At 35.9% G+C, this 19,157-nt stretch overlaps 1 protein-coding gene and 2 long non-coding RNA genes across 5 annotated transcripts in view; 2 read left to right on the top strand and 1 right to left on the bottom strand.

The window, feature by feature from the left end:
- Positions 1-19,157, top strand: part of LOC149089020 (putative protein phosphatase 2C T23F11.1) — an 87,556-nt gene that overhangs the window by 32,313 nt on the left and 36,086 nt on the right. The window contains exon 4 of the mRNA XM_089236686.1: positions 10,694-10,759. Coding sequence (XP_089092812.1) covers positions 10,694-10,759 — 66 coding nt within the window. The remainder of the gene's footprint in view (positions 1-10,693; positions 10,760-19,157) is intronic.
- On the top strand, positions 2,608-3,807 carry LOC149089022 (uncharacterized). The gene is made up of 2 exons (XR_016193256.1): positions 2,608-2,904; positions 3,669-3,807. It is a non-coding gene; the product is annotated as an uncharacterized LOC149089022 (long non-coding RNA).
- On the bottom strand, positions 4,498-7,050 carry LOC149089021 (uncharacterized). 3 transcript variants are annotated; one of them, XR_016193259.1, is made up of 2 exons: positions 6,774-7,050; positions 4,498-4,618 (listed from the first exon to the last, which is right to left on the bottom strand). It is a non-coding gene; the product is annotated as an uncharacterized LOC149089021 (long non-coding RNA). The 3 variants fall into 3 exon arrangements; XR_016193260.1 differs by lacking the exon at positions 6,774-7,050 and adding an exon at positions 5,228-5,352 and having other exon boundaries at positions 4,525-4,618; XR_016193257.1 differs by lacking the exon at positions 4,498-4,618 and adding an exon at positions 5,260-5,475.

The raw sequence follows: 19,157 nt of genomic DNA, 5'->3' as shown, positions 1-19,157 counted from the left end.
TAAATCAGTAACTTAGATGAATAATTAAAAAATTGGCCTACAGGGCTCTGCCATATAATTTTTTTACTTAAAAGGGTTCTGCAAGTCAAAAAAAGTTGAGAACCACTGATCCACGGCAAGTTCACTTCATATGAGAGAAAGATTCAGGCGAAGTAACTATAGCAGTGCCGAAGCATGCTATGGAATCCTCAGTACATGTTGCTGATTGAGAGACGACCTGGCGTACAGCCCTCAGGGCAGAACTTCTCTGGAACTGGTGCTAGAACAAATATGTTGAAACGTATGAAATGTGTCGATTTCCAGCGCACTGCTGATATTTGAATGAAAAGTTTCCCAGCATCCATCGTGGCAAATCAAGATGTGGGATTGGTGGCTGTGAAAAATTTGTATTGTTGTGGATAATTTTCCACAAGACTTCGATGTTGCAAAACAAGAAGCGGTTCGACGGACAAACACAGATTTATTTACAGAACAGCAATTTACACGTATTTACAACGTAATCAAAGAGCTAACAACTTTCTCACAAAGTTTAAACACAACTGACTTCAGCAATAGAGTCTGTCTATTCGAGTCTCTTTTAGCCTGTCTAGCCTCTCTGAGTCTCTCTCAATCTGCCATCTTGTGAGCGCCACGGTATTTATAACCCGGATAGAAACTTCGAGAAAAAGAACATTCCACAAAATTCTATTTCACAGTTTCCTAGTCGGCGGTGCTACCGTATGGAGGGGGGGGGGACTTTCTAGATTTTTCTCTACACACCCTGCCAGTCTCCGCCAATTGGACCTTCTTGCTCATAACCGAAACCTGTATCATCGATATTGCGGAATCGATATTTCTATCGAACAAATCGCGCCATCTATCGTCGAAAGCTCGTAACAGTATATTAAGGTGACAGACAACTAATTTGCATAACCATTCAGAATAAAATAATATTTCACAACAATGATGTATGATATCTGGCAGCAACACAAACAATTGGAGACCTGGCCAGGGTCTATAATACTAGGTCTATACTATTGCACATTGAAGAATTTCATGATGTTATTGACCCCAAAGTGGTCCATAGCCCACTGATAGCATGAAGGTAAAATATTGTACTTTCATGTATATGCAACGTGTTTAGTGCACTCCCAGATTCTATTTTTATCTTCAAGTTTTTTGACAGCACAAGGAAATAATTCAATACCAGAATTCAAATCAAGACATTTATTTATTCAATTACCAAAAGCTAAACATTGTTACAATATTAATTCAAGAATTTACTAACAATATTAAAAACTTAGTTTGACATTAAATAAAAAAAACATTTAAATATATTACAGAGACTTTTTCATGTATTGCACTTATCTGGAGGTGGTCCGGAACTTCAGCAAGCGACTAGAGGTGAGGCACTAAGTTTCGGTTTTGAAGAGGACGTCCGCTGTGACGTAGACCCGGTCAGAAGCTGATTCTCACTGGCCCCGAGATGGGTGAAGCTGGCTGGGAACTGTGTTTCCCATTTCAGGGTGCACTGTTTAGAATTAGCACAACATCGGAACCAAGAGGAGTCTGGCCAAGCAAGTGGCGTAAATCTGTAGGGGAGACGACCATCGGACGTCAGCCCAGTGGGTGCCGAAGGGCTAGAACTGCAAGAGATCAGAAATCAGGCCGTGATGAGGTAGACGTTGAGAACAGCCGTAGTCTACCCGCCTATTTCACATAGTTGGTGATACCAACTAGACCAGGAGCTCTAGGTATAGAGACCTTTCTGACATCACCTAGCTAGCGTTAGAAGAACCAAGCCATCGCTCATATGTAAAGCTACTATTAAAAGTAAGTTCGGACCTGCCGAGACAAAAATGCAAATTAGAAAAACATCACAGGATACGTTTCCAAGCCTAAGGCTAGATGAAATTATGTTACATTAAATCTGACCAGTGAAAAACTAGCACCACTGCGCTACAACATCGGAGCACCGAACTCGTTAAACGAGTGAGGTGAAAAGTAATGCAATGCAATGTGAACGTTCGATAACCACAATCTGTATATATACAAATCAGGAAACAAATATACTTGGACCGCGGAAATACTCCATCACAACAAGAAAAATATTACATCACAACAATAAGACTTATTATGTCACAAAAAGAAAACTTTGGCATAATTTACATATAGTTTCGGAATATTAGTGTAAATGTTAATTATAAATTAGTTAAATTATCGTTTGGCAACATTTAAGTGAACTGGCCAGGTTCACCCAACGTGACCAATGACAATCGGGAAAGTTTACCAACGGAGGTACGCGGCCATCCGCCGGCAAACGAAATACTTAAGTTAACAATATAAAATTTAAAGTATACAAAGGGACACAACCTCCAATGAGACCAGGGGCTCGACCATCTACTTGTCGTTCATAACAACCTGTCCCTCGCTGAAGGACAATTCTGAAAGACAAGCTGAAGGACAAAAGTCTCAGCGATAATTCTGAGCGACCATTTTCCACTCGTTGAAGATTGTCGTTCAGACTACGTGATACGATAAGTACGCGAAAATGCTTTTTCGAGAGTAATTCATCTTCTGACCAATCAGCGCTATGTTAAGGAAATACGACAACTACTATGTTTTTTATTTTAATTGTTCTTCCTGCCGGTGGCAACAGAAACATTCTGTTTATTTACTTTCTGTCCCTTCCGTGTGTTTTTTTTCCCTATCGCAATGAATGGTGCTCAACCCAAGCGATGCTCCAAGACCATCGCCGCTCAGTATGAGGTGATAATTTTTTTGGAGAAACGCCATGTTTTAATTCAGGGGAAGCTGTCCTCTGACCTCACAAGTCACGACAAAAATACAACATGGTCACTGCTGGCGAAAATATTAAATGCCATTCCGTATGGTCCCAACAAAGATGGGAAGGATTGGAAAAAGGTGAGTACTTCAAAGTTTGTTGAATTTTACCTTGTAATTTATGAAATATAGTTAATTTATTAAATATGTTTCATTTATAAAACCAAAAGTTTTGTTTCCTGCTGATGTTAGAAAAATTACAGAAACGAAATAAGGAAATATTGCATTTAATCGCTTAAACTAAATTTTTTTTTTTATCAACATCTCTCAGAGGAAAAAAAATCTAATGTAATTGTTTTTTATGTGGTTTATATAAACAATGGTAGAATGTTACAAAAATTAACAGCGGTCCAAACAGGCCTTTTTGAATCTGGTTTTTGAAGGTTGAATTAATGTGGCAGTTATGCATAGGATGATTATTTAAACCACAACATTTCTTTTTGTGTAGACATGGACTCACAAGAGTACTGTGAAAAAAAATGTGAAATTCACTTCATCCAATGTCACATTTTCTCACAAGCAAAGAGCTTCTTTACATTGTGATCTCATTAAATTTAACTTTTGGGATACTGCGCCTATTACCTCTGGCATACAGAAATGTTTCACACATTTCCGATTGAGTTTTGTGGTCTTCCAGTTAGTGCCGTCTTAATGCATAGCCCCCCCCCCCCCCACCAGGTTTGAGACTGCTCTGCATTTTCAGAAACTTATAACACATACAGTTGTGACATGATGGCATTGGGTTGTATCATTATTGTATATAACTGTCTGAAAGTTTGATGCATAATGGATATGATTATGAGGTATTATTTGTTAAATCTCCTTCACTTGAATACACATTTCAGGTCCTGTTGATGTATCCCTTACTGTTCCTTCCCATCAAGAGGAAACAGCCTCAGCTTCATTGAACAGGACGCCACAACGAAGAAAAAAAAAAAAAAGGATGCTATAGAAGAGCTCATACAGGCACAGGAGGAAACTGCAATAACCTTCAAAGAAGTACCCACTTCTTTAAACATTCTTTCATCACAGTTATGTAACATGTTTAAAGATTTTATTGAAGTATATAAGAAAAATTAAAATTGTGATTTTTTTTTTCCTTTTTATTGATTGAATTTGTATTGCTGTATTTCATTTAGATAGGTCACTTTTTAATCTCCCACAGGAGACTGGAGGATAATATGGCCCTGTTTACAGTTAAATTCAACCATTTAAAAATTCATGAAATGTATGCATTGGCTAACAGAGATCAGGAAATAGCAGATTGTTCATTTTAACTTTCCAAACATATGGAAGGATCAAGATCACTAAAAATATTTTAATAAAAACTATTTCCAAATCTTTTTAAAACCAAAATCAATGAATTCCTCACACCTTGATTAAGTAATGAGTCAACTCTCAGTTACATTTAGTTTCATTGTGCATTTATTATTTTCTTTTCTTGCAAAATTTGAGGTATGGCAAAAATTTAACTGCCAGCACAATACATTGCAGCATAAAACATTCGAAACACAAGACATTTTATAAGCAATACTACATTCAAAAACTGAAAACATCACAATCAAAAATTCACAAAGATAAAACTTGGAAGACAAACGCAACATTTGTGCATGCCCTTCTGGTCAATAATGCTTTCCCTCCTTATTTTTGACTGCATTCACACATATAGGTTGGAAAAACACACCCGCAGTCAGTGTTTACCGCTCCAAAAAAAAAAAACCACACAGCTCACTAGCAATAGTCATCATTACCGCTGAGCATCCATTGCCTCGATGTTAAGAGTCAGAAGTTCTGTCTGAAATAATAAAAAAACTATGTAATGACAGTTAAAAAGACTGCATAGAAGCATGTGAATTATTAAAACCTGACATTGTGTCAGACAGAAATCATTACAAATATCCTGAAATTTAATAATGGAAAAAAAATTTTACATAAAGGGTGAGAACAGTGTTCAGACAACATACGTGTATAGTACTACAAGAATAAATTATGTTTGATAGTTTGTATAAAGATATCACACCTTTTCTTATTTTATGTCATTGCATAGTGACAGTTTTCATGGAACGTATCATAAATGACTACTAAACCAGACATGCTCTGCGGAACTTCTAGCGAATCGATACATGTTTGAATGTGTGTGTCCGTGTTGTGAACCTAATGTGAAGCTTGTTTCTGTCTAATGTTTGGTATAGTGATGCCATGTGGCACCCATAGGCATAAACTCATTGAAAATTTGGAGGGAGGGGTTCAGGCTCAAATAATGGTGTCGTATAAATGCAAAAACCATATAACTGGCGCTTTTAAAAAAATTAATTCCCCCCCCCCCCTTTCCACAGACGTTTCCCAAAATTCAAAATCATAAAGGATGATTATTGGCAAGAAGTTGAAATACTATATTTCTCACCAATTGTGCGTTGACGTAGGAAGGCTCTGGATACTTCTTGTCAAACTTTGATGGTGCCACAACAGGTACTCCCAAAAACTCTCTTGCAGGTCGACATATTGGGACATCTCACATACTTATGTAGCATCAACGTATTGATGGCCTCAGTAACTGTATGGATAGAGTTACTCACAGACTGTTCGTACATCCCCAAACTGACGTCTTGACTCAGGCTTCTTTGGTAGGCACCAGTGACATGCACATAGAACCTGCGCAAAAGTCAAACATGAGGTAGTTGTTCAAGATATATTGTAAAACTATTATATTTGAATAAACTAATGTTATGGTAAAGTGCTACGAGAAACTTCTGTTAGAAACAAATGCTAACGCGCTCTCGGAAAATGTAATCATCACCACCCCCCCCCCCCAAAACATGAAAAACAATGACATATAGTGTAACTATCGGTTAGTAATGGAATGGTCATTATAACGAGCATATAGACTGTATACCGTATCTCTCACTCATCCCCCCATTGCAAAAGTACAAGTGAGAGCAGGGCCGCTACTAGGGGGGGAGCAGATGGGTATCGGGCACTAGACCCGAGGGGGGTGCAAATTTCATTCTGATACCTCTCCAAAACGTTACAAAGGGGCATCAAAATACTCGCTTGCCCAAGCATCTAGTTCTGGACCTCAGTGAGAGAGGCATACAAGCGAATAGCATTATTATCCATGCAGTGTGTAATCGCTTCAGTACTCACAAAAATAGGTAAACCATTAAGTGAATATTTCATTGGAACAACTGTGATGGACAAAGGGTGATCTAAACAAAATACTGTAAACTTGTTTAGGGTACTTATTAATTTTACACACACATATATATATATATACAGGCAAGGCTTGACAAATGGAAAAAATATTTAGGCGCCAGCGTAATTTCTTAGCTGCCCTGCAAAATTTGGTAATCACAGGTTTGAGGTTGTCTCAAGAACGCAATGGGTCCATGTGCCTCTATTCCGCAGGACCCCTATGCTTGGATCTTTGCCGGTCCTTTCCAGAAAAGGTGAATTTAGAGTGTAAAACAATGAAAAATGATAGAAATCGTCCCCGGGCCCCTTCAGCCCCACCCTTGTGGGTACCATGCATGGGCCTCAGGCAAAGTTATATTCTAGGACCCCCCTAATTAACTGAAAGGGCCTGTAGCTTATAAGTTTTATGCTTTCCTCGTGAGAATCATAGCACCAACTCTTACTGAGGCCACTTATGCACATCGGGTCGTGCCCGGAAGGGGCCCCACGTGTTAAGACGGCACTGCACAGAACTACATATTTTGTGCATGAGTTTTTCAAAATACTTTTATTTTGAAAGCCTAGTGTTTTTTAATGAATATAAAAATTACCTGAAAACATTGTGAACATAAAAAATGTATAGGCCTAAATAGGCTTACGTTAAGTACTTGATTCGTTTTCCATTATTAATAAAAAAACATTCATTCAAAATGAAACACCACTACAACGAATAATTTCTGATTAAAATTATTTTAATTTAAACGTTAATTATTACTTACCTTTCTCTCAACTGTCAGCGGTGTCCGGTGTCTCGAGTTCCGACCTATGGGCCAACATCGGCGCAATTCCTCGAACATTTTCCTCGTAGCATTTTTCTTCAACCTAAAAAGGTTCACAAATTCTTTATCCGACAGCTTAAACGCATCCATGACGTATCTATTTCAAACCGGAGCACGTGCAGGCATTTGAGAATCGTAATAATCATTTAACAACACGTAAGTCGACGCCATCGCCATTGTTAAGCCTACTGAAATAATTGTCCTTCCGCTGAACGAGAGGTTCCCGGCTCTCGTTCACAATTGTCCCTCCCAGCGATCCGCATTTATCGTTCACGAAGAATATGGTCGCAAAAACTTCCCTTTTATCGCTCATAACGAGAAATCGCTGAGTGAACGATAAAATCGTTACCGGGGACAAGTAGATGGTCGAGCCCCAGGTGACATCTCTCCCGGGAGGCACCAACAGATTAAGAGAACTAATGAAAATAATATTGCTGAGAGATTATTAATGGGACATTAGCTGCCCGACCTGAAGTCTCATCCTCGTCAAGCAACTGGAAGACTCCAGCCGAAAGACTAAGCAGACGAACTAGCCCATACTGGTATGCTAGCGAGACCTTCGGTAGTTTCCGGTGGCTAAGCGGTCCCTGGGGTCTAAAGGTAAGCACTCTCTTGACATCATAATTAAAGAGAAACACGACCCGGAGGCAGTCATGTTACATATAACTATAATTGCAAAAACATAAATTAATATTGCACCTTTATTTTATTATATTTCTCCGAGGTTCACAATGAACCCCTGCAGGATTCCCACTGGCAATCCGTAGGACCTTCCCCATCATAATATTTGCGATTTGCAGGCCCTTCACGTTACAATTGTTTTTTTCACAGATATGCACTGGCAACAAAAACTCTTGCACCAAACACTGAAAGAAATTTTGTCAATAGCCATAAGAGTATGAGAGTTAACTTTATCAGAAGCAGGTCTTTAAATTATCGAATTTTTAAAAGATTTTGTTTATGTAAAGAGAATGGTATGAACGGTAAATACACGTATAACGTGGATTTAATTTTATTCGATCGCTCGCACACACATTTTTTGTTCTTCCAGAAACATCTGTCTTCACGAATTTTAATCCAAGAATTGTGTTGCCACTGATTTCTGCCATTCATAAACAAATTTTGATAATGCGGAAACGTCCAACTTTCAAAGTATACCCGGCCCCTTGCGATTCGGCTTTAGGTCAGCATTACACTAGTATTGTAAAAGATCTTTTATCAAACTTTTATAGTGTAATGCTGGCCTTAAACAAGTTTTACTGTGTATTTCAAAGGTGTCGAAGAAGAAACATATACTCGTTATATGACTGCTTCATAGTTTTTATTATATTAATATGTTTTTAAAAGTGCTTTTCTGAGAGGGGGTCTGTAGTCTTCACTCTACTGACACAAAAGTTTAGTGGAACTAAAAAGATTAAGAATCCCTGCTCTAAGGTAAGTCTCAAACACCACTTCCATGGACACTTCTATATCCTCTATGTACTTTTGATACCACATCACCTGAGTGCCTGATCTCTTCTAAGTTCCTTGCAATTGAGCTATGGTGCCGGTAAACCTGCACCCGATCAAGCTCTTTCAACCCTTTTTTAATTCTTCTACAACCTCTTGGAACAATTTCTCTTAGATCTCCATCTCTCTGTAATTCTCAATTCTCATTTCAATCTCAGAGCTGATGACCGCAATGTCTGACTGAACAACTGTGATCTGCAGCTCCTTGTCAGGCAAATTTTCCTTCAACTTTAGGTTCTCTCATATAAGAGCACCATTTCTCTTAGGCACTCACCAGTATGACCCCCAGCACTTCTTCTCACCCCACTTTTGGTTGTTCTAAGAGAGCAATTTTCTGCTCCTACATTTCAGTTGGGTATGATGCTTCCATAATTTCTACTTGCTCTTTGGGAACATACCCACTTTTTTTTGTAGGAGCCTGAGTTTCTCTTCTTCCCACTCCTTGAGCTTCACAAACTCTGCTTTTTCCAGTCTTTGCCATTTCTCTTCCACAAGTTCTTTCAATCTGTCATGTTCCTCATGGATTGCTTGTACCTTTTTTTTTGTGCTTGGCCGCTTTCTCTTTGTACCTCCTTTTTTCTCCATTGAAAAGCTCTTGCGCTTTGGATTCCAATTTAGCCTTGAGTGTCACACATTCATTTTGAATCGATTTGATGGTCCCTTCCATCTCCACTTTTGTTTGTTGCTTTGGCATTCTTGTTGTTCAGTATCCCACACTTACCCAACTTGAGTGCCACTTCCTCTGCTAGTTGGTTCGAAGGCCACCTGGCCAAAACCATGAAGAGGTGGACTTAGGCTCCTTACTATTGAACCTGTAACCACTTCACATGGCGTTCTATAGTTACTAAAATTGAAAACATCCACTGAAAGTTCCTATAAGTGTTTGAGCGTTGTATTTTTAAAATCTTTTTTCTTGGATAACTACTGAGATTCACTGTGGCATTTGGAAGTTTTAAAATTTTTCACAAAATGGATAGGTTGGACCATCAGTTACTAATGCACAGTTAATTGATACGACAAGGGGACACCGGTGTAGGTTAGTAGCTGCTGTGGGGATCGTGTGGTCATAGTGACACACTCTGATGCAAACCCCAGTGGTGCCACAGTGGTGGTTGCTGAAGTTAGTTTTCTGTGGTTCCCAACTATGAGGTGCAAATGCAAGCCAATCTTCCTGTTAAAAAGTCTTGCTACAGAGACAACAGGCCTGCAACAATACTAGAAATTTGCACACTACACTACATACACACTCAGACTGTTAGGTACCCATACACACACTTCCAGTACAACTCTATCAGTAGTAAATTGCCCATGACAATAGGTTGGAGTTGTGCTCTGTTAGAAAGAAAGAAACTGCTGATTAGAGTAAGGGGACAATTCTAGGTTGTGGTGTTGCAGGGGATATTTCTCTAACAGGGTTGTGAATAAATGGAATAGCTTACCTCAGAAGTCGTGAATTATACCACAATTGACATGTTTAAGAAGAAAAATGATGTTTATAATGAAATGAATTGACAAGCTATTCATACTAAAGCAGAGATTGTACTGTAAAAGTTTTGTGAAACTTTAAAAATTCAACCAATAAGCATATCAGTTTCAAGTAGTAACCAATAGGCTTAATGGGGGTTTTTTTTTTCAAGTTTTGTAAAAGATCTTCTATCAAACTTTTATTGTGTAATCCCGGATGAATGGTGTATTTTATTTTGCCATAATCATCAGTTTTTATTAGTTTTATTTCAGTGTGTATTTGTTTTTCATGATAAATGCTTTTATTTCGGGTTGCTGATTTTAGTTATATTTGACATCCATATTTTTGTGGGCATCTTTTCTCCGCCACCCTGTTAAGTATTTTGCTCTTGCTGTGGCTGTTGTATTTGTATTTGTCAGCTCTGATTATTAATATGAAGCTGATGAAACTCATCACTTCAAAAATGAAAAATTTTAATTTGCATTAAGTAAATTTCTTTTATAACAAATCTATTGTGGCAAAAAAAAATAAAGTATTTGAGTGTCTAATTTATTACTTTGTAATTACTTAAACTTTTCTTAATAGTTTTTTTCTTAAAACCTTTTTGTATTATATTCATTTAAACTTTTTTTAAACCGTCTTTCTTAAAATCTTTTTGTATTATATTCTAAGCAAAACATGCATATACTGTGTGAGATTGCAAAAAATATGAACCATTGATTATATGATTTTTCATGTTGAATGGATTTTTATTGGTTCTCGTGATACCAGCAGTTTTTTTTTTTTTTTTTTTTTTCAAGGAATACGTAAAAGGTTTCATAAAAATACAGATGCATTTGATCAGTTGCACAAAAGTTGAATTTAATATTATTTTTTATAATTTTAGAAAAAGGTGAAATTGTTGAAGCTATGAAAGCAAGTTTTTTGGATGTGGATTCTGACATGCTTAAAGGTGATCACTCTGCCTTTCCACTATTTATAAGTCACACATGTAAATTATCCTCATAACTCTTGTTTTGAAGAATTTCTTATGAATTTGTGTGTGTGTGTCAAGCTCATTCACGACAAACAAACAATCCAAAATCCTTTTATCATAATATGTAAAGGTCGTTGCAAAAGCCCATGTTTTATTATCAAATTGTTCGCATATGAGCTTTGTTTCGCTTTTGTGAATTGATCTAATTTGTGTAATTAAGTTAATTCATCATTATACAGGGTTTGTATGGTGCTTAAAACGCCTTAAAAAGTCATTAATTTTCATTTCCTTTTTAAGGCCCTTAAAATCCTTCCAGCTGTTTCTAAAAAAAGAAAAAAATGTGTATGGGGGCAAATTCTGAGTAATATGACACAGAGAAATGTACTTTCTGGGGTGAATTATTTATATTGGTTGAGTACTTTTTTATTCTTGCATTCTTAGAAATACATGTTTTTGTGAACTGCAGACTAATCAAACGGTGATCTGTAATCATAGATAGTCTTGTTATGTTCAGCTGTATGTAACCATGACCAAAAGATATCTCACATTAGAAATAGCTGTAGGATATTTAGAAGCTTTTAGATATACCAGGTGTACAAGTATGAAATGCAGATTTTTTTTCAAAAAAAACACGTTAAATTTGGAAGAATGATAAAAAGTGCTTTATTCAAAGTATGCTCTATTGCTTGTTATACATTTCCCCCATCTTTCCTGAAATTTGTGAATACCACGTAAGTAAAAATCTTCCCCTTTTGCTGCGAACCATTCATCGAGCTATTTTTTCACATCTTCGTACGAACCAAAGCGTTGCTCAGAAAGTGTGTGACCCATCAATGCAAACAAGTGGTAATCGGAAGGAGCCAAGTCTGGTGAGTAAGCCGCATAGGGTAGAACTTCCAGCTGAGTGCTTCCAACGTGTCGCGAACCGCTTTTGCTGTATGTGATGGAGCATTGCACATTGACCATTGAACATTGTCAAGGAGCATTTCACGTTGTCATGGGGCATTGCGATTGGAAACAGCTTGTTGACTAACGCCCAATTGCTCTGCGAGTTGTTTTTGTGTCTGTGTAGTATCATCTTCGTCCAACAATGCTTCCAATTCCACATCTTTTTTTTTTTTGGCGGTTTTCCATGTTCCTTGTCTGCAACATCGTAGGTTTTTTTGAAAAACCGAAACCATCATTCACACATATCTTGCGATGGAGCATGTTCACCATAAGCTTCTCAAAGTAATCGGTATGATTCAGCAGCAGTTTTCTTCAAATGAAAACAAAAAAATTAATGCTGTCCGCGAATGCTCTTTGTTCAGTATAACTTTCGACATATTGAACACAACAATACAACACTATACACACACTTTTCTAATTTATCACTCGTGTGCATCTGACACTTGTTGATGACACAAAAAAATGGTGCAGTGTCAAGTCTTTATAGCACAAACTGCATTGGTGCACCTTCTGTTTCCTGAAATCCGCATTTCATACTTGTACACCTGGTACATAACTAGTATGATAATTATAACTCACAGATATATGCCAGTTACTTGCTAATGAAAATGGAAACATCACGGATGAAGATTATCTAGAAGATTGAAAATTATCTAGTGACAACAGTACCAACTGATGTATGTGGAATGCTAGATATATTTTACAGCAACGAAAATGAGGTATTAGAAACTCCTGAAATGTGTTCCTCAAAAGATATAGGGTAGAAAAGTATATCACACATGTGAACGTTTCAAGAAAAGGCAAAACAGTTTTGAGCAATCCGAAAAAAAACCAAAAAAAAAACCATTGCATGGGATAAAAAGAAGTTCTTCCTAGAATCTTATCAAAACCTCAACTCTGGATTCCATTGGAAAAGATTTGTAATATGACCATTATAGCACGTTGGAAAATTCATTCAGTTGCAAGAAGCAGATCGTATTCCACATTTGGAATTCTGAAGAGAAGTGACAATGAACTTTCTACAAACAAAGGAGGGGTTAATTATTCATCCAGGTCCACATTGTCAACTGAAAAAGAAAGATGCCAGGTCATCTGATGGCTATTATATTGCACCTGCGACGCAAAGATGGGGTGTGGTTTGCCAAAAAACACTAAATCCTACCATTGTGACCAACGGGTCCATCAAAGATGTTTTCCTTCTTTTTATTATAGACATTAGAAAAAAAATTGAATTTTCTGCACACATTTTTGTGTTAAAAAAATCAGTATGTGTTGCAAATTTGAATTTGTAGTAGAAAATATAAAATTTCGTTTGATAACTGTACTCCAGAAATAAAAAATCGTGAGAAATAGGTGATGCCAGTTTCCGCTTTCGCCTCTAAAGTGCCAATATTCCATTTATGGAACATCGAGGAAAATATAAAAAAAATTTCTTCAAATTTCAAAGTTGATCTATGTATAGGCATGCAAAAGGACCTCAAATTTCAAAACAGTAAGTGATTTTGTTCATAGTTTGGCCTTTAAACAGTTAATCAAAAAGCAACCGTGGTAGGTGATATTAAGTATGTAGGCAATATTTTGGCCCCTATACTTAAACATACTACAATGAAAAACCTGTATAATGATACTCAAAGGGACCAGTGAAACATTGTTATAAAGGAGTTATAGTTATAAATGGAGTATATTAACACTGAATTAGGACCAGAGAGTAATATCGATATAGAGGAAATCATTATATAAGATTATTGTATATTACTTCTAGTATAGAGCAGGGCTGGGGACAAATCACTACAAAATCTAGGCTCCAGAAAAAAATTTTACCCAGAGTAAAAGGTCCAAAGTAATGCTTCTTTTGACTTCTTCAGGGCATAGTGACCCTCTTTTATGTTGAGAAATATGCTACTATAAATTCCAAACATTTTGTGCTGCTATCATCCTGCAATTTATTAACTACGCAAAGAAAATTTTAGGCAGCAACACCAATTTTTTAGTCACCATGGTGACCTGAAATGTGTCCATCCCTGGTGTAGAGATGGAGAGGCTATTACCTACTATTTCTAAAGTAAAAACTATTATACAAGGAAACAACCGACGTATGTTGACCCAAAATTGCAAAAAGAACCACAGCTATACCGTTTCGAAAATAAATTAAGTTCCTTCATCAGTAGTAAACAGTGAAAACACTCCTTATAGAGGGAGTTACTCTGTGTTGTAGACCAGTGGTTCTCAACCTTTTTGGAACTGCGGCCCGGTGAATCAAATTTCTATGAGACTACGCTCGGTCTGGAATAGTTTACTCGTTCATAAGTTATTAATTAATAAACAACCAATTACCTTTTGATTGCAAGCTAATTAATTAAAAACTCATTTAATCAATTAAACCCTTTTTAATTGAACAATAAATTTAACCCCTTTTAATTAATTGATTGATTGATTAATTTAAACTATTTTAATTAATTAAAACCAGTTTAATGAATTGAATCCATTATCTTACGGAGTGATGCAACATTCTTTTTTTCGGTAATGTATAAATAACATGCAGAAATTAAAACATAAACTAATCGTTTCATCAGCAGCTGCAGTAAACATCCTCATTGCTTAAGCGCCGGAACCTAGGTATTGAAGCTGTTTGAGCACCCCAATATATTTTACGAGGGGACTGAGCCACCAATAATCAATATACAATGCAACGCTCCACTCCCTCTCCTGCATATGGAACAAATGGCAACTTTCAGCCCCCTCAATAGCTATGTCCTCACAAGTGCATCTTCTTTCAACAGCTTTCAACTTTCAATCTCGGTTTTTTTTCTTTACCGCTGAACTCTATCGCATGCCTCAAGTGGTGTGCCTTTTTTCTGTCTACACCTATATATGGCTAAACCTTTCAATTCAGATTCCAATGCAACTATCGCAGTGGATGCCATTTCCACATTTTAATGTAAAAATATGTGAGGGAAAATTGCTCTATAAAAGACGGAAAAAATAGATGAAATAATTTCAAATTGCTCAACTTTGGAATAAATTATAAATTAAATCAAGTCGTTCGTCCACTTTACCCAAATATAGTCGTCAAAGAAATTAAGAAAACTGTATACACTTTTATTTTGCTAAGTCATAATTTCCTATTTAAATAATTTTTTTCGTTCAAAATTATAGTCAGCGCAGCATTATTTTTCTCAAGTGTTTATTCATACACCAAAGCACTAAATCCGTGATAATAGAAGTGAAAAACTTCAAATTTCCAAATTAAATTATTTTTCATAATAATAAAAAGTAACAGAATATGATAAACCGTGGTTCCCCCCCCCCCCCTCAAGATGATCAAAGATTAAAAATATTTTTTCATGCAAATCAGAATATCAAAAGATAATTATTTTATTTGTTTCAATCAATTTTTAAACTTGAAATACTGAACTTTCAACAGTCAGTAACAAAGTTTCTCTGGAGGAGAATTTCTTGTATGCTCATCCCTAAACTCGGTGTGTCACTCGAAAGGTTGGTCCTGCGTACGCTTCTGGTTGCAGCTCTAATAATGTTCATGACTCTAATGTAGATGACTCTAATTCTTTATTCATGCGACAATCAATTTACATTGATATCTCAAATTGAGCAAGATCTTCTAATTATTAACGATTGGTTTGCTCAGAACGATATGAGGTTAAACCTTGACAAAACGAAATTTATGCACTTTTGCCTCAGGGGAAGTCCCAACTCAAATCTTGTTCTCAAATCTCATGAAACAGGTTGTTCACTTCATGCTTGTAATTGTCAATGTCTAGGAGAGGTCTTCCCGTGGAAATATCTTGGTATCTACGTTGATTCTAATTTGAAATGGAAATCTCATGTTGAATTCCTCACGAAAAAACTCAGATTTTTTTATTTTTTTTTATTGTAAACAAATACACACACAAATACTGGACAATAACACATAAAAAGGAATACAAAAGAAAGAAAAAGACATACACATATACCTATACACTATGTGGCTCCAAGGGATACTAAGTCCTTCCAGGAAGCCAAAAAGACATTGTATTAAAATTTTTTCGCCGCCAAGTATGCAGTGTAGTTATAGAAAAAACGTATAAGAAATTTAAGACATGATGTATAACAGTTCAATGTAAAATGACAATCCATATATAGTGAAATTTAAACAAGATGATGCGAGTATGTTCTGGGTACAACATTAATACACATAAAAATATATAGTTTTAAGTTAGTTCTATATGTAAAAAAAAAAATTGTTGATTTTATATTTAACTTTTTTATGAACAGTTTCAGAACATGTCATCATAATTTTGAATGCTTTCTGCATATTTGTAAATTTCATATTTGTGGTTAGTAGTATTTGTAGTTGATTTTTTTGACAGAAATGAATTCATAAGTTTAGAAGCAGTAAATGAGAAACACTTTTGAAAAATATGTTTTTTTGTTTTCTGCACTTCAAAATCATGTTTGAATTTCGCTGCTGTTCTATTTGTTTTTCTCTGAAGCCAGTTTTTATTTTTCGTCGCAAAGTTTATTGTTCGGTAAATATATAATTGTCTGATGTCTAGTGTGTGACAGTTAATTTTTCTATCGTTTCCAGTATAAGGGTCATTCCGTGTCAAGTCAACACAGTGATTTTACTCCCCATCTCAGATTTTGATGAAACTTGGCACAGAGGTAGCCTACATGTAGATAAAGAAAACTACCCGATTTCATTAAAATATGTCAACCCATTTTGAAAATATGGCGATGTGAAGTTGTCAAAATTCACCAAAAAACACCCCACAGCCATAATTTCAAATTGCTGTTGCAACTCTCCTAATTAAGCTAAAACGATGGGACAGGTGTCATTTTGCAGTATTTTTTATGGGCTTTCCAATGATATACAACATAATATGGTTTTGAGATAAAATGTTTTTTTAATTTAAATTAAAATTTAAATTTTGAATTTATCAAAAAGCGCATCTTCAAAAATTTTCAAAAAAATTATATACAACACTTCACATTATTGTTAACTAATTCCCTAAGTATGAAAGTGGGACTGTCATGGGTTTACTACTTTATAAAATTTCAAAAATACATATTTCACTAAAAAAATTGACATTTTTGTAAAATTTATAGATTTAAGTGGAAATATACATAACTTACCCATAAATAAATCTTTAGTCTTTATTCTTAATATATCTATGTACACATTGAAATTTACTCTTAACACATACATTCAAATGTCACTTGCCAAACCTGATACAAACAGTATATTTTTTAAGATTTACACTGTCTTTTTGAACGCTTCATTTGTTTTTACAGTATCATCCCCAGGAATTTGATATATTCTTCCTGTTGATGTTACTGGGTTTACTTTACAAAGAACATCATTTACAGATACCCATAGAATATCAGGTTTTGTAGGATATGCATAAGACAGTGATGGGCCAGCTGGGTGAAGGAAAGTAGCTTTAACTTCATCAAGACCTTCGTCTTTTGTTAAAACATAAGCTGGGAAGAATATCCACTCTTAAAGCCAGTTTTTCCGGAGATTTTGTGACTGTTTCAACAGTAGATTCTGTTGTACCTGAAAAAGTTTTTACTAATATTTTTGATGTACTTGATGCTATCGGTATAAAGGCATGTAACCTCTGTGTTCCTTTGATGGTAACAGATTGACTAAAGCATTGTTCTAGAAATCTTTCAGTTTCAATGTACTCTTCTTGTGTTGAAAATTCAAAGTGTACAGATGTAATGTTTTTAACTACCCAATCAAAAAGTTGTTGTGGAGTAAGAATTTGGTTCTCATATGGCCTCTGCAGACTTGCTTTTGTTGTTAATCTCTTAACAGTGCCACCGACACCATCGCAAGGTCCTTTTCCATGTGCAGAGGCAAAAAGTGTCATTCTGTATCGATGCCAAAATCTTCTTTGTTTAAACATAAGTTTATAAAATTCTTTTTATTCTTGTACTGGGCTGCACTGCCATCCGAAAAGTAATATATCTTCTGTACAGTTTGAAATTTGGTTTTTAAAAACTGAATTAGCTTTTTTTGAAAACAGTAAACTGCTATAGTGTTATGCTCTAGAGTCTAGACAATTAGAAATTGTGACATAGCTCATATTCTCTGTTTTCTTCTCTCCTTTGTAATACATTACAAAGGGGTGCACTGTTGCATGATCACTTGACCAATGATAACTCTGGGCCTCATCTTGGATCACAAAAGTGTAATTCTCAGAGAAGTCACATGTAACAACATATTCACCCTCATTCAAGTTTTCCTTGACTTCATTTACAAAAGAGCTTTGCTGCTTAGCTAGGAAAATCATGGAGTATCAGTGTGGTCAATTTCTCAGAAAATAATTCGATAAACTCTGATGAGGTCTTCTGTATGGTTTCTAAGTTACATCTGTCTACTGAAACCCATTGTTGAAAAGTGATATTCTCAACCATATTATTATCAAATGAATTTTGTAGTGTACTTTTTATTGGGTCACTTCCTGGGCAAGAACTACAGTTTCCCATAATGCAATGAATTGATACTGGGTTGCACAGCATTTTTGTCAAACAGTGTTTATAAGAGGCCAATTCTTCATTGGTTAACATACCGAGCTTAGCATTTTCTATCATAAGTTTGACATTTTGATGTGTAGTGCAAACACATACTGAGTGTGTTCCACTATGTCCTGCTAAAATGCAGTGTTTTGGGCGCAGTTCTGCAAATTTAGAAAACCCTATCTTTATTTCTTGAAATTTATCTTTGAAAATTTTATGTGCTGCTTTTAAATTGCACAAAATAAGTCTTTTAGATATTACTGTTTTATCTCCATTTCCCCCCTTCACAGTTACGCAGTCTTTCTTTCCTGGCATTACTCTACTTATTTCATCATTTTCATAAAAAGAACGTACTGTTTGCACAACTTCTTGTGACAAATTCTTTCCCAGTTTTTGGTCAGGACTTTCTAATATACCTCTTTCCTTCAAAAGCTATTTTGCCTGGCGTATCATGTAGTTAGGAGCATTGCATTCGCGCGTTATCTTTCTTATACTTCAAGATTCAGGCAAACAAGTCAGTAGCATTACTTTATTTTTCCTACTACTAGAGGAAAAGCTAGCTTTCAGATTAGTTATAACAGATTGTTCCAGTGACTCACATTCATTTTCTGAGGAATCATTTGCATTAGCAAATAGTTGTTTTTTAAGTACTAACCCAATGCTTTTAAATTTTTTGGTTGAATACTTCTTCATCTGAAGTTTTGTACTACGCACAGGGGACTCTCTTAATTCCTGGAGAGACGTATTTAGTGTCTGCACAACAGCTGAAGGTGGAGGAACATAGCTTGTTTGATCATCCGAAAGTTTTCTGCAATCTTTTTTTCCTTGCATATTTTTCAATGAACCAATCTGCTTCCTACAATTATCACTAATTTTTTATATCTTTGGCATATCAGGAAAC

The sequence above is a fragment of the Pholcus phalangioides genome, unplaced genomic scaffold, assembly GCF_987345545.1.
Source record: "Pholcus phalangioides strain wild (caught in Gottingen) unplaced genomic scaffold, Ppha-v1.0 ptg000002l_1, whole genome shotgun sequence".
Classification (NCBI taxonomy): Eukaryota; Metazoa; Arthropoda; class Arachnida; order Araneae; family Pholcidae; genus Pholcus; species Pholcus phalangioides.
This window is presented reverse-complemented; position numbering and strand designations above follow the sequence as displayed.